Source organism: Colias eurytheme, chromosome 12 (genome assembly GCF_061535395.1).
Source record: "Colias eurytheme isolate Ceu_HAF_F1 chromosome 12, ilColEury1 Martin Lab GWU primary, whole genome shotgun sequence".
Lineage (NCBI taxonomy): Eukaryota > Metazoa > Arthropoda > Insecta > Lepidoptera > Pieridae > Colias > Colias eurytheme.
Genome location: NC_142991.1, coordinates 10,870,927 through 10,894,810, shown reverse-complemented (window position 1 = coordinate 10,894,810; position 23,884 = coordinate 10,870,927). Strand labels below are relative to the sequence as shown.

The following is a 23,884-nucleotide window of genomic DNA, read 5'->3' as shown; positions in this document are numbered from 1 at the left end:
TTTTTTTGTAAAAATTTGTCGTGAGAATAAGTGGAATATAAATGTTCATGTTGATTCAGAAATAAATGTGATGCAGTGAAATTGTGTTTTATGTAAAACTAGCGACCCGCCCCGGCTTCGCACGGTGCAATGGCGGCCGGCCGGTACCGCCGCAAACGCTACGTCCCGCAATTTTTTAATCTGTAATATCTTCGAAAATATTCACTTAAATCATACGGTGTAAAGGGCCATATAGATCTATATTAAATGAACAATGTATTCAAGGTATTTAATTCGTTAAGGATTTTGCTGTTCTGTTTCGTTGCTGTATTGGTTAAAATCGCTTCGAAAATTAACCATTATTTGTCGTAAAAAGTAAATGACAAAAAAAAGTTATTGTGGGTTATCCATAAGAGATAGACATATAAATTATAATGATATACCATCGCGGACTTTTCTGTAGACCTTTTCAATGTGTAAGTACAATACTTAGTACATTATTTTGATAAAACTCGTAGGGTTCAGCATGCGTTTGCAATGTAAGCGGAAAAAATGTAATTATTTACGACATCACATTAGAAACCTCAAAAATAACAGTACTTCTCCACTATTTAATGGATGTTATTTACATATAAACCTTCCTCTTGAATCACTCTATCTATTAAAAAAAAAACGAATCAAAATCCGTTGCGTAGTTTCAAAGTCTGCCACCTACCGTGAAACCTGCTTACTTTGCCACTTTTTCATGTGTCAAAAAGTTTGATTCGCTTTAAAAAAATATAATTGTATGAAAACGTAATGAGTTTAGGGCTCCCACACATAAACACGATACGACGTGGCGTCGTACAACGATGCGGCGTCGTATCGTGTTTATGTGTGGGAGCCCTTATCGTGAAACGATACAGGGCGATTCGTCCTCCCAGTAACCCGCCCGTATTAGCGGGCGGCGGCAGCAACCTGCTGCAGACGAATCGTCCTGAACAGCATCCCCCACGCAGCCTCCTTCGGAGGCCGCGTGTGCGAAGACCACTCGCGCGTGAAACGACGCCGCATCGTTGTACGACGCGACGTCGTATCGTGTTTATGTGTGGGAGCCCTGCACCTAGACGTAGTAAATTTTATGAAAATTTACATTATTACTACTTAAATATCTATTTCATTTTTGTAAATTATAATATTTTAAGCATAAAAACAATTATGGCAAAGTTAGCTGTCACTTCTGGTAAATTTGCCATATAAAAGAAAAAATGAAATTTTTGGAGTTTATGAGGTTAAAAAGTAATATATTTGCACTCTTCCTATATCCCGTAAAATAAAGTAAAAACTTTATATTATTTAGCACTGGTAATTTAACTCTCTAAGAAGGTGGCAAATTCACCAACCTTTCCAAAATATTTCCTATCTATGAAGAAGTTAGGGTTAGGGTTGTCAAATAAAAATATTTTCGTAGTAGGAACAATTTAGTAAAAGTAAAAAAAAAACATAATCAATTACTTCTAGTTAGTTTCTTAACTTTGAATTGTTTTACATAATAAAACAAAAAAAAATAGTATTCAATAAAACTAACTAGTTAACTTTTTTTTTTATATCACACATTACACGACATTCCTAAAAGATTTAAACAATGACAAATTCTTATTTATATGATCTTGATTGAATATAAAAATTGTTGTTATTTTAAACTTGATAGGAACCAATCCAATCAAGTTTTAAAATCCGTTTGTACACATTATTTCCTATTAGCTGTACTTTATGTGTCTCTATTTCTTTTGTGTGTGCAATAAATAATTAAATAAATAAATACCTTTTGTAAAACAACCTTCATTTAAGCACATGCACTGTGTATTTCATACCTGGCTACCTAACTATTTATATTTTTTTTCACCAGTCAGTAGGTACTTAGAATGACAATTTAATTAAAATATTCATCAGAATTTTGTGGCAGCCCTAACCTCCAACAAAACATGGCAAAGTCACCATCACAGACGTTGTGATTGGGGTTGTTGAATTTACCAATACCAATTGCGAAGTAAAGGTAGCTTGTAGCACAGTAAATCAGCTTTTATTTAGCTAAAGAACATTATGTTAACATAATATCAAAAAAATACTTACGTAGGCAATGCTTTTCCCGTTTGTTTTTGTAAAAGTTCCGAAGCACTAAGTTTCATACCGCCAACATTCGAAAAAAGTAACCGCTGAAAATGACATCTCAAAAACAAGCTGGGTTGCCACATCTCATTCGGTGTTGCCATTTAACTCATAAATTTTACTATACAGGCATGCATAAATGACAAAAAACTGATATTAAGATGTGACTACACTTTTTCCCTCAGAAGTTGGCAGAAGTAAGTCTGCAAACGTTGGCAAAGCTAGCAGGTTTTACCGGTACCTACAAGAAATGACGCGGTAATGATGTGGTAATGATGCGTAAATAAAAAAGATAATTTATCGTAATGAAGGTATTCAAATATATACAGAATATAATATGTATTTATGTACCTACCTCAGTGACAACGATAACAAGCACATTCGTATCTGGCAGCTTCTTATATTTAATTTATCGAAGTTGTTGGAATAATACAATAGTAGGTATTAGCGCTGATTATTAATTATTTGAAATTTTCGTTTCGTATCTTCAGAGTAATATACTTTAAGGATATAATTGTTATACTGTGAATTATACATACATTTCAAAAGTATATTAATGCTTGGACGAATTATAAAAAAATAGGATTGCTTTTGGCTTTAGTGAATAGAACTTGGACTAGACCAACAAGTCGTAGTTCGCTCGCTTAACAATAGATGGCAGCAATACATATTTGTACAGTTCTGTTTAAAAAATGCTACGAATGCTATGAACAATAAATAACTCAAAGACAACACTTTATTTTCATTTATTTAAAAATCTTTTATCAAGAAAGTACATTATCTTTACCACATTTATTCAAAATTATAAAATGAATAGGTATCAAATTAAAGTTTGACACAAATCACGAGTTAACTTATTAATTGGGTCAAGGTTAAATCACGTCATAGTGATGTTAGATTAAGTAAAACACTTTGAAATTGTTAAAAATGTCTGAATAAATTAAAAATATTTATTAAATGAGTTCAATTAGCCAATCTCTTTAAATTAAACGAGAATTATTGCTTAATTTACAAGTTAAACAAGCTTTTGATTTTGTTACTGGCAACAATTTTAAGAGCTTATTTTGGGTCACTCTGTTGTTCGTATTCAACTTGTACTTCAATGGATTTTTGTAGAGGTGCCTTTCGCTTCGCTAAACTTGCAACATAGCATAGTTTAGTATTTTCATTTCATTCTATCAAGAAAGCTGGCGGGTGTGCAAAGCAATGTGTTGATTATGAAAACGATTGTGTTTTATTAATTTTTCAGAACAAATATTTGTGTTAAAACGTTGTTAGAATAGTTAATGAAATAGTCAAGGTAAGTGTTTGAAATAATTCAAAGTGCCATTATAGATATGATGAGTGCTTACTACTATATCGCTTCGACTTTTCATATTGAAAATTTCCACTAGTGAACTTTTCGAAAGTTTCTTAAAGTTATTCAACAGTCAAAACTTGTAAATAGTTTGTCGAGCTAGATTTTGTAATAAGGTTAGATGACTTGTTTGACGACGGAAAAGTTTGTTCAGGAAATAGTAAAACTTAGAATTTTCGTCGCCATTTTATTTTTTGTCGCGCTGGAAAAGCGGCCATTTTCTTTGTGCCGCGTCGCTTACGACTACTTTACGTGGTCTATAAAGTTAATTTAGTTAAGTTCAGACGTGATCTAATCCTATGAAGTGATTCTGGTGAGATATTTTATGTGATTGATAAATATGATGCTAGTGGAATATTTCAGTAATCTGAAATATGTTTTCGTGATGGCCTAATTAATGCGTTGTGTATTGGTAGATTCGTTTTAAATTTTGTTGTTTTGTGAATTAGGAGAGTGGGCGCGACGAGTGGTACGAAAGCACAATGGATGATGACCAGCAGTTCTGTTTGCGGTGGAACAATCACCAATCGACGTTGGTGTCAGTTTTCGACACCCTTTTAGCGAAAGGAATTCACGTGGATTGTACTTTGGCTGCGGAAGGAAAGACTCTCAAGGCGCATAAAGTCGTATTGTCCGCTTGCAGTCCCTATTTCGAGGTACGTATCATGTTAACGCTCTAAGTAGGTCAATTGATTCGTGTATAAGTTAGTGCAAGCTAGCACAGTTTTGCTCTAATAAACATTCCAGTCGCTTCGTGCTAGCTTTCGTATATTACGAGCAATTAGATTAGATTGATGCATAGATGAGTTGGCAACAGAAAGTTGTTCATACAACTTTTCCAAATACTTGTTTAGAATCATTACCAAACATTCATCCTTTTACTATCTACTTAGCATAAAAACTAATTAAATAAATAACTTTCGCCTCATTATTAAAACATTCTATATTATTACAACAAAATGTCAAATATTGACAAAAGAATACTTAACATTCATTCTGATTTATTTACAAATCGAAATCAAAACATGTGTGTTTTGTTACAGAGTGTTTTATCTCAACAATACGACAAGCATCCAATAATAATATTAAAAGATGTGAAGTATGCCGAGTTGAGAGCTATGATGGATTACATGTACAGGGGAGAAGTGAATATCTCCCAAGATCAGTTGGCTGCATTGCTTAAAGCAGCAGAGTCGCTGCAGATCAAAGGTCTATCGGACAACAAGCCGTCCAGGCCTCCGTCGCGCCCCTCTCACTCAACCCCCATCACACCTGCACACCCGCCCAGAGCAACGTCTCCCCCACCACAGGTAATTATAGTCATTTCAAGGGCCGATTTTTCAATGCTTGGATAAAACTTATCCGTCCAATAAAGTATTACATGATAATATTAAAATGTCACGTAAACTGTCAAATACGGGCAATTAGAATATGTTTTTAAAATGGTAGTTTTATACATTATTCAACGAATAAGTTTTATCCAAGCGTTGAAAAATCTACCCTAAAACACCAAAATACTATATGAGACTTTTACGTAACTAGATGTACCTATTTGAAATTAATTATGTATCTACATACATATTTTTATGACATCATCATAATATTTATAACAAAAAATGCAGGTATATCTTAAATAACCTTGGTCTCAAGAAATTTTAATGAAATTAAAATTTACTGATTACCTACATGTTCCGTTTATATTTTACATTGTTTTATATTATGTGCATATACTAGTCATCAATAAAATATGATAAATTGTGCACTAATTGTTGAACAAACACTTATTTATTACACACTGTACATGTCATTGACAAGCAATCAAAGAGTAATTGTAAACTATTTCCTGAAGCCTTATTATGGAGGTAGGAACAAAATGCATACTTGAAACTACACAATATTTTATGCACATGAATAATATAAATAATATTCTTAAATTCAGAAAATGATGGAGTAATATTGTAGTTAGGAGGGAACAAAATAATTTTGATGTTTGCTTTAAATGAAAACTATACATAAAATATGAACATTTTTTATTACAAAATACTTTTAAAGTAATACACAAAACAGTATAGTTGGGATGCTATTGGCTTATATTATATTGTTCAGTCAACCAAAACTGTTTAAATCTGTGGTTACAAAAGAATATCAAAAAACAACTCAATTTAAAAGCAGATTCATGAAGTTGTAACACTTTACTAATGAATACCTTTGTTGACTGATTTCCATAAATCAAAGGTAGAACCTTAACACTTTTGAAGGCTGTTCAATACATGTTTTAACAATTAGACAACATAAAAACAATTATTAAAAAAAAATATTCTTGTTCTAAAGTTAAATCCATTGATTTCATTATGTGAAATCAAAATAATGATTAAATTATGTTTTATTTAATTTCCATCCAAAATTGCTGCAATTCCTCTAAGTGATAATTAGTTAATATGTGACACTTAACAGGCATTGTCTTTAATTGGGAGCACCATCTAATGGCACTAACCTTAATACAATTTTAAGTATGTTACGTCATCATTTGATAGTTGATATTTAATTACTGTGGTGTTAGCATGTTAAGTGCTTCAATGCCATTTCTAAGTGATAAGTCTTGTTTCATAGTTTATAGAACAATGTTTTCATTTACTATGGTAGCAGGCCTTGATTGTGCGAACGCAAGTACTCATGCGTAACAAATGAATTGCATTGGCTACAAATCAACAGCATTGCAAATCACTACAAAATTAACAAATGCAATAATATAGATGTACAGTTTAACAGATTGGTTACACAGTACACACATAAAAACATTTGAATGATGACCTACTTGTACTTGTGTCCTCACAAATAAACATGTTACTACTGAAAAGTTATGCAATTCTGCTCATATTGAAGTGCTTTGTTCAATATAATATGTTAATGATAAAAACCTTTAATATATTTAAACAAACTCAGTTTGTACACTTGTATTGAATATTTGTGTTTGAGTTAGATAAAGTTGGTTCAATCTATTTTCAATAAATACATGAGATATCCAACAGGTGGATTGGTAGAGGGGATGAATTAAAGTATTATACATATTGTGTTTAGCCATGGTTTAACCTATGGTTAGAAAAGTTTTATCTTATCTAAATTTAATCCCTAATCGTTAATAATTGCATTTTAATTCTTATACACCTAACTTATTAATATTCAGTTTTAATTTCTAAATGTTATTACAAATATCATTGAATTAGAAGACCCATGCAAACTTTACTTCTATTCAGTTTTATACATTAGGATGGCTATGACTCAGGATGTACGGCTAGCACTAGTGTTGCCGAACTATCGATAGTTGACCTTGAAAATAAGTCAGAATATCGATAGCACTATCGATAGTATCGATATTATCGATACTATCGATAGCGTTAATCATGGAATACTATTGATGAACTGCAATAGTATCGATAAAATCGATAGTATTGATTGCCAATAGTTGCTATACTATCGATACTATTGCTACTGAATATTGCAACTACAATCGATACTATCGAAAGTACTGATACTATCGATAGTTTTGAGCTATCGATAGTAGTAAATTGTGCAATAGTATTGTTCACGATTTCTTGGTATAATGGGTCAGTCAGTGCCACTGACCCATATTATGACTCAGTTTAAAAGTTAAGACTAGTATTTGGTTTAATCGTTGTAATAAAGAGACATCTAGTTCTAACATCTAGTTCTCTGTCATCCACTATAATATTATTGATAAAGCAATACTATCGAGAAAAAGGTCACTATCGATGGGACGATATTATCGATAGTATCGACACTATCGATAGTATCGATAGTTCGTTCGATATTGAGCTTCGATAGTATCGACACTATCGATAGTATCGATAGTTCGTTCGATATTGAGCTTCGATAGTATCGATACTATCGATGGTATTGCTATGTGTCGATAGTATTTACGCTTATAGGACTATCGATACTATCGATACTATCGATGGTATTGCTATGTGTCGATAGTATTTATGCTTATAGGACTATCGATACTATCGATAGTATCGACACTATCGATAGTATCGATAGTGCTATCGATACTATTGCTTTTCCCCAACTATCGATAGTTAATCGATAGACTATCGATAGTGGACTATCGAGCGGCAACACTAGCTAGCACATACACTGCGGTTCTTGCGCCCATGGTTGATATTTCTGTATCCTCAACAGTCAGTGATCACATACCTATCTCAGTGAAAGTATTTTTTAAATGGGTTCTGAAATAAGCGCCATAAAACAATCAAACTTTTCAGCTTTATATTATTTGTTAAGTTTGTGCATATTGATACCTAAGTTACTTACATAAAATTAATAAAACCGGCCAAGTGCGAGTCGGGCTCGCGCACAAAGGGTTCCGTAGCAGCAAATATAATAAATTACAGTTAAATCAACCTATCTCAAAAACTATAAGAGATACTTTGATCAAACCAAAAATCGTTGAAAGAGTTAATTAGCATGCATCACCTCTATTTTTTTTAGAATTTTATACCCCGTAGTTATAAAAATAGAGGGGGGGGGACATACTTTTTACGACTTTGAGAGCTGATATCTCAAAAACCGTTCACTTTAAGAAAAATGTTTTTTAGAAAACTTTATATCATTTTAAAAGACCTTTCCATTGATACCCCACACGGGTATGTACATCGAAAAAAAAAATTTCATCCCTCAGTTACATGTATGGGGGGCCCCACCCCCAATTCTTTTTTTTACTATTTAGTGTCATATTTTTGTAGCGGTTCATACAACACATATTCCCATCAAATTTCATCACTGTAGTACTTATAGTTTCCGAGTAAATCGGCTGTGACAGACGGACAGACGGACAGACGGACAGACGGACATGACGAAACTATAAGGGTTCCGTTTTTGCCATTTTGGCTACGGAACCCTAAAAAAACCTTGAGAAACAATTTACATAAACACATACCTGAAAATAACTCCATGAAAACAACTAACCATAAACAAACATAAGAAACATTTAAAGTATAGACAAAATATGCATTTTCAAATGCTATAAATACATAAACAAAGATTGCAACAAGAAAAGCTACAAATCTTAATACTAAACATGTCAACTATAAATAGAACGCTGCACAGGCCCGTGACGGCAGCGTGGACAGCCGCGAAGGCTCGCTCAGTCCGAGCAGGCGACGCAAGAAAGCGCGCCGCCTGTCCACCGAAGCCCCGCCCGTTGCACCAATCGCCCCCGAACCGACAGAGGACGTGGCCTGCAAGGAGGAGGTGTCCCGGGACGGGGTGGAGGATCTCACCCTGGACGAGGAGGCTGGGGAGCCCGCGCAGCACAATGACGTCGTACGCAGTGAGTATTGTGTGGAACGTATTGTGAGAACTGTTTTAAACACTATTGAGAAATAGATTATAGTGGAGAAATGAAAATATTGATAAATAATCATTGGGATAATATTACTACGTATGGAGGAGACACCACAAACAAGATCTGTGCCATTTTTTTGCTCTAACTAAGTTTTAAAAATTATTATCTAGTTAGGTACTTACCGATGAAAAGTTATGTTAGTCACTTTTCCGTATTATTTGTGCAATATCTTAACACACACGAAGGCATATTTGATGCGTTTCACTTTAAAACAAATAAAAAATGAGTGTGCAGTTAAGCCAGTTAAGGCTTATGTTGATCGGAACATAAGTGATGTAGGCGGTGTCGTCTCCATATTATGTATATCTCAATGAAAATAATATAATGTTTATATTTTATTAATAACTTATATATTATGAAGTACAATACCTTGGGGTTCTTTTTTTTTTAGAGGATTATGTAATGTTTATTTAAAAAGATTTTCCTTTTGTGTAGATGTAATGAATCTTCCAGATTCACATGTTAATTTAACTAAGCTTCAGTCATAATCACCTGTATTGTCACAATATGTATAATTGGGCACTTTCTCAAAGGTTATAGTTGAAGATATGAAGAATTGATAAGAAATTATGGAAAAATAATATGTAAACAACTTGTAACAGAATATTACTATCAGTACATTATTAGAACTGTATAAATTAATATTAAAAAAATTAGAACTGTACATTTGCCTTGCTAATAACTTTAATGCAATACTTTTTCTTGGCACTGGTCCAAATCATTAACATAAACATAAATTTTCCAGATTTTCAATGGCATATGGAAAGATCTCAAGATGAATTAATGAATTCAAATGACAGTGTCCGAGATTCGCAAGGTAAGCAGCTTTTACTTGCCAACATTGCGGCTGGCAACACTGCTGTTGCCAGTCACAATTATATAAACAACAAGTTGCATTGCCATGTTTGTCTATTTATTATATTATCTATACCACAATGCAATTTGTTCTGTGGGGTTCAAGTTGTTGGAACAATCAACTTTCCATTGACACAGTAAAGTTGCTCGCTCCAAATATGAAGGAACGGATGAAATGCGCAATGTCTTCCCATAATTTGAAACTAGACAAAGTTATCGCTTTAAATAATCTATTTATTATCTATATAAACATTATATACATCGGACTCGAGAGTGCTAGTGTTTTCACATGTGAACCTACCAACAAATATTTAATAATTATCTAATTTTATCAAATACTAATCCTTATTCCAAATATATCCTATATATTATGAATTTGAACAACATTTCAGGTTTATGGTTTTCGGTAAAGGTTTTGATTGTTGTAGCCTATTTTAGGTGAGGTAAAAATGTAAGGTAAGTATCGAATTCAGATTAATTAAACATTTGGCTTTTGTTTGTTTACTGGGGTCTAAATCATTGCATGTCCATAAAGTGTTGCGGCGTTAACCCTTTAGTGCTAACTTATTAATTCTTAACCTTAACGGAGGTGGATGGTTGCGGTAAGTGACATTTATGATATTTATTATATTTTAATTATTTATGTAGCTCGTGTGCACATCGCACCTTCGCTAAGCCAATACGATTGTTTTTAAGAACATTTTATTTTTCTTATTTCCTTCGGGCGCTAAATTTCGTGTATTACTTGCCAGTTGTGTTCAAATAAAGAAGATTCAACAAGCGAACAGAGGTATGAAAACAAAGGTAAATATCCTGATTATCGTCGTAGTTTGTTGGTTATGTGGCTTATTTATTTATTTTGTTTTTTTTTTATATTTTTATTTGCATTCACATGTGATTTCACTGCAGAAGACTTTTTTAGCAGTTCATGTTTTACGTTCAGTACAGTTACCTCATGCATGTTCACTAGGCAGGTACCGAGTAAGCATGGCGATTTTGTTTCCTAGTGGATGCGCATTTCATTTACCTACATTACTTTCGATGTCTCAATACTTGTAAAAAATGTAAAATTGTTGATTGACGTGTAAATACAAAATCAAATGGGTTAGGGCCCCTCGAATTCTGTCGAACACATCCTCATTTCTTAGCATGTATCACCGTAACCAATCTATGTACATTTCCCACACTATTCTTTATCTGTGCATAACATATATTATCTGTGCATTTAACTACCTACGCTTTTATCATGGCTTTTTACCCTTCCAGAAACACTCTTAAGCATCCTGCAATACGCTAAAACCCCTTTTCCATTAACTCGTGGCTTACTAAAAAAATGTGATTTAATCGAGGGCGTAGCCCCAGGCAAAAAGAGGGGGAGAAAGTGCAAGAAAATGGGCAGAAAGAAAGTCAATTATAAGCCGAGAAAATATAAAAAGGAGATCAAATCGGAAAGAAATGACAGTTTGAACTCTGAGGGTTGCCATGTTTGCTCGATCTGCAAGACGAAGCAATATAAATATAAGAGGAATAAGTTGAGACACGAAAAGTACGAATGCGTCACCGGGCCGCAGTTCGTCTGCGAAAAGTGCGGGAAGAAGTATTCCCAGAAAAAGACTTTGCTCGGCCATATCGCTCAAAAGCACCCATTTTGATACTCACATCTTTTATGTTTATTTATATCAGTATTAGATTTTTGCTTTCTTATTTTATTTGTTAAGTTTTCGATCTCTTTATTACCAGTATAAATTAACCTTTATTTTTATATTGCTTGCCAGTTTGGTATTTTTTGTTATTTATGTAGTCGTAAGCTATTAAGTTTCGCTCTCATCGTTTGTTAAAACATGAATTGTTAAAACGGTTCAAACTCTTGCGTTTCTCATTTTTTAAGTTTATATTTTTATCGATGCTTGTGCCATACTTTTATTTTTATTTTTGTTGATTTTGTAAAAGATAATTTTTAAATCGTAAAGAAGTATATTTTTTTTTGTTTCGAAAGATCTTGTTTATTTTTGTTAGTTTTTGTTATATTTTTCTAGTTTTTTTAAATATATTCATTCAAGTCGATTTTGTTTTTCTTTGAGCTTCTAACCCGCAGTCGGCCGGCTCGCCTCACCGTTCACATGATTATTCCGCAAATTTCTATTGCAGGTCAGAAGGCGAGACATAATATAATGACGCGAAGTAGTAAAAAGGTTATCGAGGAGAGCGCGCGGGCGACGACGCTCGCCATACTGAAGAACGTGACCAAGCTGCCGGAGCCCGACGACAGCAAGGAGAACGACAAGCTGAAGGCGGAGCCCGAGCGGGAGCGGGACGGCAAGCCGGAGCCCCGCTACCACATCCTGCCGCGCACGTCCAGCCAGCTGCCGTGCGCGCAGTACAAGACGGAGAAGGGCTACAAGTGCCCCAACTGCCAGCGCTGCTACAACGCGCGCAAGAACCTCGTGCGCCACGTGACGCTGGAGTGCGGCCGCGAGCCGCAGTACAAGTGCCCCTACTGCAGCTACAGCAAGCACCGCCGCAACGAGCTCAAGAAGCACGTGGAGAAGAAGCACCCCGAGCGCCAGCAGCCGCGCAGCCCGCTGCCCGTCAAGTGAGCCCCGCCCCGCCCCAGAGCCGCCCCGCCTCATACTCAGTACTTAACTGCGACCGACTGACCGAGCGGGCCGCGGGCGGGCCGGCCGCACGCATCGCTCACTGTAAACTTTGACGCGTCTGCGGCGGTTAACTTAGTGCTTTTATACTAGTGCCTTAACGATCTTCCTTTTATATACGGTATTATAGAACGACAGAGTTCGCCTGAAATTTATTGATATTGGATATTTTTTGAACGATTAAACGATTTTACTAAACGCGCGTTTCATTCGATGCCCCGCCCCGAACTTATGGGAAGATTCGTCACGATCGAATTCGGACTGTGCATGTCTGCATGAATTAGAAGCTTCGCCTTTCTAACCGAGATTATTTTTATTATTTTTTTTATAACGCATTTCTTTGGTTCCTCAATTAGCCTGGTAGAATTAACCGAACGCGTAGTGGCGCTTATTATTTGCAATACGATTAAACGTTTGGGTTTCAGAGCTCGGCAAGGACACGCTGCCGTCGGCGCTGCTGTCGCTGCTGTCGGCGCAGCGGGCGCTGGCCCCGGCCGGCCTGCCGCCGCCCGAGGCGGAGCCCTACGCGCTGCCGCTGCACCTGCCCAAGCTGCCGCTCGACTCGCTGGACGCCATCCCGGACACGCTCAAGGCGCACCTGCTGCAGCGCGCCTTCCTGCAGAACAACAACGGCGGCGCGGAGGGCAAGGAGGAGTCGGACTCGTACGACGACACGGACGACATCGTGCTGCCGGGCGACGGCGCGCGGGTCAAGCGCGACAGCGGCTCGGACGACGCCAGCCGCCAGTTCGAGTGCCGGCACTGCGGCAAGCGCTACCGCTGGAAGTCCACGCTGCGGCGGCACGAGAACGTGGAGTGCGGCGGCAAGGCGCCGGCGCACCAGTGCCCGTACTGCTCGTACCGCGCCAAGCAGCGCGGCAACCTCGGCGTGCACATCCGCAAGCACCACAACACCGAGTGGTTCGTGTACGCCAGCAGCAAGGTGCGCCGCAACAAGAAGACGCCCGTCTAGCGCTCCGCCCCGCCCCGGACGCGCATCACACCAAAGCAAACCTGACCAAATCGCTCCGCAATATTTATATTTTATTTTTTGTTGATAATTATTATTGATATACACTAGAGGTAGTGAAGTGCACATTCCCCGACGGCGTTAGTTTTAATTTTGTTATTTTCGTTTTTAGAGTCTATTTATCGTCGGTCTCGACCGGCCCTAAGTATTGTTACGCGGCAGAGTGCCAAATATCGAGACTGCGTCTCCCAAATTGTCTTACCAAATTGTTGAAATCGTTTATACTATGTAGCGTAGTCGACGGCGATACTAACTCGAATTTGTAGTCTTAGTGTCCTAACATTCCTTCGAGGGATAATTCCATGCTTCATTATAGTGCAATAATGATATTAAACGTTAGATATTATAATGTTATACACTGCGGGCCTCGCGCTCGCTTTCCGAGAAATATTTAATTAAAAGTTTTTATATTGTATAATCGTATTTATAAATTCAGGGACCATTCACTTGTCTTCCCAAATTTTAGTGAATCCAAAGCTATTGAGAATATAATTTAAATTTATTATTTATTAGGTTAATTAGATAGAGTCGCTCCGGCGAGAGGTAATGACGGATGAGCTCATGAAGTGCCTACAATGTTACCTTTAGTTAATTTATTATTCGTTCGGTTTCGGTGTACTGGGATATATTGATGTGTTCAAAAAGGTTTAAAAAATTATTGATATTCATTGATATTTAGAATTCGCAATAACGTTATTGATGTGTCGTTTATCGTATACTGTTGTTGTTAAAATAGGATAACGAAGCTATTTGACCAAAGTCAGTATTAGTTTAAAAGGTGTGGAGGATGAATGTTGTCTGTTGAACCGTTAGAGTCGTATAAGTGTATACGACGTTGTTTATATCGCAATGTACCACCATATCATGTTTGTTGAACATAAGTTATGTATTAAGTAGAACTACGTTCACGTTGTTTTTTAATATTATTGAAAACATAGTTAATCATTTAGTGTGATTTTATATGAATATATTGGGGTTTATTTGGTAGAGAAGTTTAATAAAATATAACTATAGTGTATAATACTGTCTTTTTTTGTTGCATTATATTATCCTTTCTTTCCTTTTTGTTGTTATTTTTTTTATATATTTTTATTTCATAATGATTTTCGTTCTGTTCGTTTCCGCGTCTCGGTAAGTCAGTTTAATTTATTAGTTGTTTTATTTTTCTACGCATGTTGCATGACGATCACTCGCTAGTTTTCACTCATTTTGTTTTTTTTTCTTTTCGTCGGTCGTTCGTACTAATATAATTACTAATTTCAGGTAGACGAGCAAAACCCACGGGTCGGGCGACTGCGTTCATTTAAACGTTTACCTAAACGCGCGGGAACATAACCCATTGGCGTCGTTGTCGCCACTCGCGAGGCTCGAGACTTTTTCATTTTAAAAATAAACGTTGAAATTCTCTTTTTTGTTCTTTATTTTTGTTCACTTCCTTCTCGCAACGCTTCCATCACAGCACTCGGTGACACTCACAGTAGATATGTATGTGTATAACAATATATTTATATATGTATGTATGTAGGATAGGCAGGCAGCCGTGTGGCGGGTCGCTACAGCAGTGTGGGGTTTCAGGTGGCGCGGGGGAGGAAGGCTTCGGTCGGCTCGGGGGGTTGTCGTGGGAGCAGTGGTCGGCCCGCCTGGCGCTGCCGCTCGTGGCGGGCCTGCGGCCTGCCGGCCCGCCGCCCGCCGGCCCCACGGAAAGCTTCACGTGCCCCGACTGCGGCCGCGTGTACAAGCTCAAGTCGTCGCTGCGGAACCACCAGAAGTGGGAGTGCGGCAAGGAGCCCCAGTTCCAGTGCCCGTACTGCGTGTACCGCGCCAAGCAGAAGATGCACATCGCGCGCCACATGGAGCGGATGCACCGCGAGGTGTACGTCAAGCCCGAGCCCTACATCAAGCAGGACAACGTCGACGCGTGCATGTAGCGACTAGCGCTCCCGTGTGATAAATGTGATGTAATCTCTTTGTGATAGTGGCATTCGGTCACGTTAGATTTAGACCCGACCGTGCCTGGGTTCCCGCCGTTCATGATTCCGTGTGGGTTTTCCCAGTTTTCTTTTTGTGATTTTGAGATAGTTTTAACGCCAGATGCAAAATAAACGACTACTCTCGGTAGACTTCGAATGCTCAATATTACACATGATCGACTCTCACCCCGGGCGGCCCAGGCACGGTCCCGCAGACGTTACCCGCGGCGGTCCCCGGACCGACCGCTCCGTATGAATTTAATCTCACGACGAATTATAGTATTCGCACTGATTGCAACCGCAGCGGTGTCCGTAACTGTTGCATTTATCCAGTATAATAAGATAGTGATTGTATAGTTACGCTTTTTATACTTTTTTATATGTTTTTATGTACAGCATTTATTGTGTAAAGTATCATTCCCGTTTTGATAGTGTACGCGTTTAGCTTTGCTAGTTCGAGAGAAATAGTTTAAAGTTGTTACCATTGCAGTTACTAAAATTAGATGTCTAAATGATGGTACGCGATCAGTACTGTGAGTTCGCTCCCTCGACAGAGATTAACGTTTAAGTTTGTTACGAAATCGTCAAGTGTGGTTGAATAAACCTATATTATATTTCGTGTATAGTAATACGTTAGATGATATTGAAATGAAGCTATTTTCGCTTTTAAGCAGTCTAGGTCTTTGCCATAATGCATGTTCCATTATTTTTGTAATACTCATAAGTTAAATGGTTTTGATTCGATTATTTTTAGATCTCTTTACTTGTAATGCATTTATTTTATGTACTAGGACATTCGCAGATGTAAGTCGAATTAATTGTAAGTTCCTGAAAACGAATGTTATCAAATTGTTATATTTGGGGCCAATTATTGTTAGATTTAGGTTTGACCAGAACGAGTGCCTTATTGTTGAATCGAGTACAATGTACGCTGCCTTTCACCTTACGAACCGTATTTGGACGTTCAAAATAATCTTCCACGTAGTTATAAGTATTTTATGTATTACCACGTAGCGATAATAAGTATGCGGCCCTAGGATTGATAATGTTATTCGACATGACGGTAGTTTACAAAAATGGCGCGAACAACATTGTCTGGTCTGGGTCGCTTAAATAACCGTTTCGAGTTACCATCGTACAATCAATGTGTAGAGCTCAATAAGTACAACAGTCATACAGATACCCTAAGTGCCTTCGAAAATTAGTCATTAGAAATTAAAGTTTTTAATAAGTTCACAAATCAATAAATGAATCAAAATATCTAGGTTGTGATATTATACAATTGAAGTTGAATAGACTTGTGATAGGGCGTTTCAAATGAAATGAGGCTCAGGGCCGATACCACGGCGATATCTCGACCCAAGTGATTTCAGAACGAACCTAGTTTCAAAATTACTACCTATTATAGTATTTACATAAACGAGACAATAAGTTTACAGTGATTTTATTGCATTTGATTGTATTTTTATAACCTTTTTTGTATTTTAAAATAAAGTTGCTATTCTTGATATTTTTTAGTTTTAATTTTTACTTCGTTTTAGAATTAACTTTAGGATGAGTATCTATTTTTTAATTCTAACGGTGCCTAACATTTCTTGGGATACTAACATTGCATGTTCTTCTAATATACCTTTGTTAAATGGATATTTAAAATGGATTTATGCATGGAAGTATTCCATTTTAAATGTACGTTCTATTCTCTATCGGTATCGTAGGTTGCATGATGAAAACACCTTGATTAGGTAGAGGTCGTAGTCGTAGACAAAATTGAAATATTTAATGAGAAGCAAATTAATGGGAGACATGGTGCATTATCTTACGCTTATGGTAGCACATCCCGTACGGTGGCTTCGCTTCACAGGTGGTAGCTTATTATTATTTGCACGTATTTATTTTTGTTTGCGTTTTAATTTCAGTTGCACAGTTGTACACACCTTATATATTGGGTTACGGTACTGCCAGTCTTAGCAGCGGCAAAGCCGGGTGGACGTTGTATGAGTGCGTGGATTGCGGGAACAAGTACAAGCACAAGGGATCGCTGCAGCGGCATATAAAGTACGAGTGTAGGAAACAGCCGAGTTTCAAGTGCCCCTATTGCGTGTACCGCGCCTACCAGAAGCACAACTTGTTGCTGCACGAGCGCCACCTGCACAAAGACCTCCCAGAGAAAGTGGATTTTGTGTCGGAATGACCCGCGATAGGGTCCCACTCACACGTCAGTAAACATTTGTACACCTACACTAATGGACTAAAACACGAGCAACTTGGGACCACTAACATACTAACATTTTTATAAACGGCTCTGCCGCCACCGCACAGGTCGATAGTACAAAACTCACTGTAATTACATGATCACGCTTTATTTCTCTAGCAGACGGATGCTGATGATTTAAATGTGTTAACAAATGACTATCTCTGTTACAGTTTTGATTAACGCAAGATAATCCCTGGGCGTATACTTAAAACATTTTATATCAACGAGAGAATTATTGGAGAATCCTACAGTGAAGAGGGGACGAGTCGGCTGAACTAAATCATCACATATTTTGTTACTCAAAGCCATAAGTGTCTTAATACTCCTTTGTGAAAAATAACGCATTTTCATTGGTTAGTTTCTTTTTCAAAATAATGGCTTTAAACATTGCTAACCTTTTGATTAAAAGTTAAGTTGTGTATAAATAACTACAAAACATGTGGCTTGTTTATCTCCTTAGGGGTGACCAATTGAAATGCGCTATTTGCAATAAGTTTTTTGAGGATTGTGTATTATGCCTCATGTATAGAAAAATTAATTTAAAACATTGATTTGGCCATAATTAAAAGGGGCCAATACTTGCCATCACCTTCGCTATGAGGCATTTTGTAAGCAATTATTAATTATGTTTTGTCACGAAACAAAACAAACCTGAAAAGGCAGCTTTAGTGAAATAGGTCATAATATCGTTACCAAATACCTTTTAGTAGTCAATAGAAAGCCAAATACTAATGTTTTATGATATATTGTAATTATAAGACTATTTTGTAAGACATGTTTTTCGATAATTTTATACGTATTATAAATAGATTGTTATATTTCTTGTTCTTGTTGTTAATATTTAGTGAGTGTTCCTTGTTACCAAAGAAGTTTATAATTTGAAACATGTTTTATGTAACTTGTATTATAAGTCCAGTATTCCTGTTAAAGCGTACCTTCATGTATAATATTTTATTTGCATTTGTTACTGTTAATTAAGTTACCATCGAAGTTCAAAAAGCAATATTTTTAACCAAATCCAGTCGATTCTAGTGTTAAGATATAAAATACCTAAGTGCCTTAATATTTATAAGTAAATTATTATAATAAGTAAAAAATTCTTGCAGGTTAACCAAAGATTTTAAATGCATTTCTAAAACAAAAATTATTTTTAATGGCACCAAAGAAAATATTATATCTCTAAATTTTTTGGAATAGTTAATAATATATACGCACATTTTTATTGAAATAAATAACGATTGAATTTTTATGCACAGCCGGATAGAAAATTGAGGCTAGGGGTGTTAATGCTATAATAAATATTATTAATATTGTCAGTTTACTAACATTTTACCCACCAAAAATGTGTATTATAAGTTTTATTTTTGTTGATTGAAAAATAAGTGTGTATTAACTGACTACGTTTTACATATTATCTGACAATAATTAATATTGCCTCTTAAATTTAAAATGTACGACACTGTGAATAACAAATATATACATACGTATCGAACTTAGCACAATTTAAATAAATTGTATATTTATATATGGTTTTTAATATGTGCAAAACTCGTGTTAAATTTATGGCCCAAATGTGACTGAGTATTGAATATTACAATACTTTTCATTTACTTTACACACGATTTACGAACAAATATTATTTATGTAATGGAAAAAAAATATAGCGGATTGGAAATGAGGGCAATTTTGCAAATTATAAGTTATTCCATAATAATTTTTGTGGGCATTTGGAACAATACTAGCTTTACATTAAAATAATCATTTATTAAATATTAATTGTTCTACGATATCCTTCAAGGAATTAATTTCGCACAAATTTTTCTGTTAAGTTTTAATTTATATTTCTACAGCGGTGTGGTTTGTTTTTCTTTCATTTGTGTATGTGAATAAATGTTCTTGATTTTATAATACTATTATTTATTGTAAATATATAGTACCCTTAAAATAAGACATAGACCGTAGTAGGTAGGTAAATATGTACAGGTTATAGCTTATGAATGGTAAGGATGAAAATAAAATATTAGAGAAGACTTTAATTGTTGCAGGTGAAGTGGATTTTTTTAAAACGATGATGCAAAATATGTTGCCGGTGGTCCCGATGAAGACGAAAAACTTTTGGTCACCTTACGACACCAGTTATGAGTGTGAGAAATGCAAGAGAAAATACAGGCATAAAAGTACATACAGAAGACACGTAACATATGAATGTGGGAAGGAACCCATGTTCCGATGTCCCTTCCTCGACTGCACCTACAAGGCGTATCAGAAAACTCACACCGACGCACACATAAAGACAAAACACAAAATTATGACGCTAGAATATCAAGGATGATCGAACAATTAGTGAAAGTAACAAAATTGTGATATTAAATTAATTATATTTATTATGTTAATTAATGAGTCTACTTTTTTACATTAAACTTATTTTTACTATCTTGTAAATGTTAAAAGATAGTCTTAAATTTAGAATTAAGTCGGAGTACAAAGAATTCTCGTGCAGTAAATTATAGAGAATAGATTATATTATTTATTAGTATCCATATTATAGTTAATTCGTTAATTTTAATTGCTAATGTATTTATTGTATCATGTTGGAAGTTATATTTAAAAAACAAACATGCATTTTACCCAAATTAAAACAAAAAATATGTTCATATGCAATGGGAAATAAAAAAGCGCCTCTATTTTATAATGGATAATAATATTAAAATGAGATTTTTGTGAAATAATAAAAATAATACCCAGTCAGTGCTTATACTCCTTCAATATCCAGTTCTTTAGATTCTTAAGTTATTGCAAAACGGAAAGATGCATAAGCATGTAATGTAGTTAACTGCTTATGTACTAACTAGACATGTATAATCGAAACTTGAAAATTAAAGACCACGTTTCAGAATAGCCAATAAGAAACAGAGATAATTGCCTGACTTATATAGATGTGTTTTATGCGTGAGATGTAGTGACTTCCAAATAGCGGATCCCAATTTAAATAAAATGATGCCATTTTAGAGTATCAAGAGTGATTCACGAATTACTTTTTGAGCGGTGAATTAATAACTCAGGGTGCATCCAGTAGAAATCACAAAAATTATTTAAAATAAATCTTGCGAATGTAAAATATATCCTTGGCATCGCTACAAAAATCGTTTGTGGACATTTAAACGGACAAAGTAAAATTAAAGCTATTATATTATGTTAGCAGGTACCGATTTAAATTATAATTATGTATTTGATGTTATGAAAACTTAGGGAGGCCTTGTCCAACAGTGAACGTCCCACGGCTGCAATTACGACGACTGATGTTAGATGCAAATCATAATTTCGGTATTTATTATAGTTGCTCGCTATTTTAATAAAAATTAAAAATTGATTGTTATTTAGTTTTTAAGAACACTACAAAATACAAAGACGACTGCAGTCTGCAGCCTCTGCAGCGCAAAAAAATATCATAAACAACAGACCCGACTATTTGCATAGAATAGATAATAGAAAAGAAATCCGTCAGTGTCAGTTGTCACCCTGCATAATACGAGCAAATGTCAAAAAATTTAATTTTTGAATCATTTGAGAAAAAATGAATTAAAATAATAAGATTGTAAATAAAAGCACAATGAATCGTTTAGTTCGAGTTAATAGACATTGTTTTAATACATTAAAATGTAACTATAAGGTTTCACAACAAACTTTGTTAAGCCCGAAACATTTTTCTCCAGATTTACTTTTTATAAGGAAAGTGCATGAGCAAAAGAAAATCCGGTCAACTCTTAATTATATGATTGCACTAGGTGTTATGACTGTAGGATTAAGTTATGCAGCAGTTCCATTATACAGGATATTTTGTCAAGTAAGTAACCTATCACTTTTTCCTTATCAAAGGGATAATAATATTATACACATCTATAAAATTATCCTGTTGAGCTTTTTCTTAAAAACATTAATACATTCATGGACGTATAAAAAAAGACGGACGGTATATCGCCTAAACATTGAGTGAAGCCTAGTAATGGCGGCGACACATCCATGTGTGTGTGACATGTTGCCATGGCAACACTATGGCAACAGATGTCCTGATGACAATGGCGGCTGTATTTTTTTTTCTATAAATTTTGTCGTAATAATTTTGTCATTAAAACATTAATGAAATAACTTGGTTCCCTGTGGAATGTAATCCCTTGTGTTTTGTTATTTAAAATTGTACTGTTGCGACACCATTTAACTACGCAAGACGGCATTTTAAATATTTTTTGTGAAACAGTGACGCAGTTAATCGGTCGACGGTTCACGACGTAATGGCGGCCGACTAGCTTACTATGGTGAGAGTGTGTGCGTGTTCATTGTCTTTACACGATCGCTAGCTTACTATGGTGGCTTCACGTTGTTTGTTCGTAATACGGCGTCCGTCTTTTTTTATACGTCCATGAATACATTTATGATATTATGTTATAACAATATTTTTACATAACATTTTAAACATTGTTCTTCAATGACCCAAACAGTTTTAAGACGGTTTATTTAATTGTTTCATACTAAATCTATGTTCACTTTAATAATTAAGTATTTTTGCTAAAAATCAATGGTTATGGACTCTGCAATCACTAAGGAAATCCAAATATTCTATAGAAAGAAAGGCAAAAATTACAGCTGAGAATTTTTGGTAGAACACTGTTTTTGTCTATAAAAAAAATGTTATTTTAATATTTTACACCTCAATACAGGCATACAGCTATGGAGGCACCACAGGCCAAGCGGAGGCCACAGATGATGTGAGCAAAATGACAGCTGTTAAGGAGAGGCCTATTAAGATTCGCTTCAACGCTGATGTAGCCTCCTCCATGCAGTGGAACTTCAAGCCGCAACAAGTTGATATCACAGTAAGTGAAGATAGTCGATTCAGAGATACTGGTATTTTAGAATTTTATATATTCTTTCGTATTACATCTGTGTGGTATTTAAATAATGCTTTTTAATCAATACTAATATTATAAAACTGAAGAGTTTGTTTGTTTGAACGTGCTAATCTCAGGAACTACTGTTCCGATTTGAAAGATTGTTTCAGTGTTAGATAGCCCATTTATCGAGGAAGGCTATAGGCTATATACCATCACGCTAAGAAAAATAGGACCAGAACAATGTAGGTAAAACCGCGGGGCACAGCTAGTTTTTATGATAAATTGTAGAATTAGTAACTTGATACTTTGTTTAAATATGTTCATTACTTTAATTGCAGAATAGGAAAGATATAATCTTGCTGGTTAAAGTAACAGTAAAGTGTATTGTATCCCCATTGCCTCTTTTCATGTTATTTTAGGATTGTTCCTTTTAATAAAATTATACATTTTCCAGGTAGTACCTGGTGAAACAGCCCTAGCTTTCTACACGGCCCGCAACCCAACAGACAAGCCTGTGGTTGGTATAAGCACTTACAATGTGATCCCGTTTGAAGCCGGCCAGTACTTCAATAAGATACAATGCTTCTGTTTCGAAGAACAGATGCTCAATCCTCATGAAATGGTAAGTTAGAAGGTGATTTATTTTATTATTGCCTTTAATTTGTCAAAGAACATAAAATAGAATTTTGCCCATGGGTTTCATAAGCACTTAAATTAATTCCAATATAAATAGGAGCATGCTGCCATAAATTAATAACTTGCTCTTACCATCTTAATAAGATAATTATTAATATCAATGATCATTTTTAATCACTATATTTGATTCCTATTTTTATAAAAACTAGTAATTAATTTGTTATTAAAGTATTAAATTTTTTTTTCAACAGGTAAACATGCCAGTATTCTTCTACATAGATCCAGAATTTAGCGAAGACCCAAAGATGGAATACATTGATGAGATAGTATTGTCCTACACATTCTTTGAGGCGAAAGAGGGATTGAAGTTGCCAGTTCCTTCCTATGTTAAATAATTTGACACAAAGTAGTATTTAGTTAGAAAATAGAAATGTATAAAAGTTGTTTTATTTATTTTTAATAAAAAATGGATTTAAACCAAAGTTTTTTTATTGCATCCCAATTCCCATACAACCCAACCAACAAATCGTTGCTCTATAGAAGGGATAAGAACGTTTCAGAGGTGCTAACTGGTAGTTCTATAAGGGTGATAAGAACGTTGTATAAAGCCCAAAGTGGCGCATTTATAAAGCCATTTGATGGTATTATGTTGCTGTAGCAGCAACTCAGATGCCAATTGGACCTATA

General features: G+C 35.5%; 2 protein-coding genes across 7 annotated transcripts; both read left to right on the top strand.

Moving 5' to 3' along the window:
- The first annotated feature begins 3,207 nt into the window (after positions 1 to 3,207).
- Positions 3,208 to 20,156, top strand: LOC149904259 (uncharacterized). 6 transcript variants are annotated; one of them, XM_090107904.1, is made up of 6 exons: positions 3,208 to 3,427; positions 3,934 to 4,140; positions 4,528 to 4,794; positions 8,600 to 8,834; positions 9,655 to 9,726; positions 15,024 to 16,928. In XM_090107904.1, exons 2-6 carry the CDS (start codon positions 3,967 to 3,969, stop codon positions 15,374 to 15,376), a joined length of 1,101 nt encoding a protein of 366 aa, XP_089964030.1. In that variant the 5' UTR covers positions 3,208 to 3,427; positions 3,934 to 3,966; the 3' UTR covers positions 15,377 to 16,928. The 6 variants fall into 6 exon arrangements, with proteins under 6 accessions (XP_089964030.1, XP_089964026.1, XP_089964031.1 ...); XM_090107900.1 differs by lacking the exon at positions 15,024 to 16,928 and adding an exon at positions 12,844 to 14,469 and having other exon boundaries at positions 3,209 to 3,427; XM_090107905.1 differs by lacking the exon at positions 15,024 to 16,928 and adding an exon at positions 19,718 to 20,156 and having other exon boundaries at positions 3,210 to 3,427.
- Positions 20,157 to 21,172: 1,016 nt separating this feature from the next.
- On the top strand, positions 21,173 to 23,668 carry Cox11 (Cytochrome c oxidase copper chaperone COX11). Its single transcript, XM_090107906.1, has 4 exons — positions 21,173 to 21,516; positions 22,388 to 22,543; positions 23,016 to 23,183; positions 23,449 to 23,668. Exons 1-4 carry the CDS (start codon positions 21,283 to 21,285, stop codon positions 23,590 to 23,592), a joined length of 702 nt encoding a protein of 233 aa, XP_089964032.1. The 5' UTR covers positions 21,173 to 21,282; the 3' UTR covers positions 23,593 to 23,668.
- Positions 23,669 to 23,884: the final 216 nt, after the last annotated feature.

Excerpts from the sequence above, each read along its gene's own strand:
- LOC149904259 (XM_090107900.1), top strand. The coding sequence starts at position 3,967 with ATGGATGATGACCAGCAGTTCTGTTTGCGGTGGAACAATCACCAATCG. Across the intron at positions 4,141-4,527 it reads CTTGCAGTCCCTATTTCGAG|AGTGTTTTATCTCAACAATA; the intron begins GTACGTATCATG and ends GTTTTGTTACAG. Across the intron at positions 4,795-8,599 it reads CAACGTCTCCCCCACCACAG|AACGCTGCACAGGCCCGTGA; the intron begins GTAATTATAGTC and ends AACTATAAATAG.
- Cox11 (XM_090107906.1), top strand. The coding sequence starts at position 21,283 with ATGAATCGTTTAGTTCGAGTTAATAGACATTGTTTTAATACATTAAAA. Across the intron at positions 22,544-23,015 it reads CGCAACAAGTTGATATCACA|GTAGTACCTGGTGAAACAGC; the intron begins GTAAGTGAAGAT and ends TACATTTTCCAG. Across the intron at positions 23,184-23,448 it reads TGCTCAATCCTCATGAAATG|GTAAACATGCCAGTATTCTT; the intron begins GTAAGTTAGAAG and ends TTTTTTCAACAG.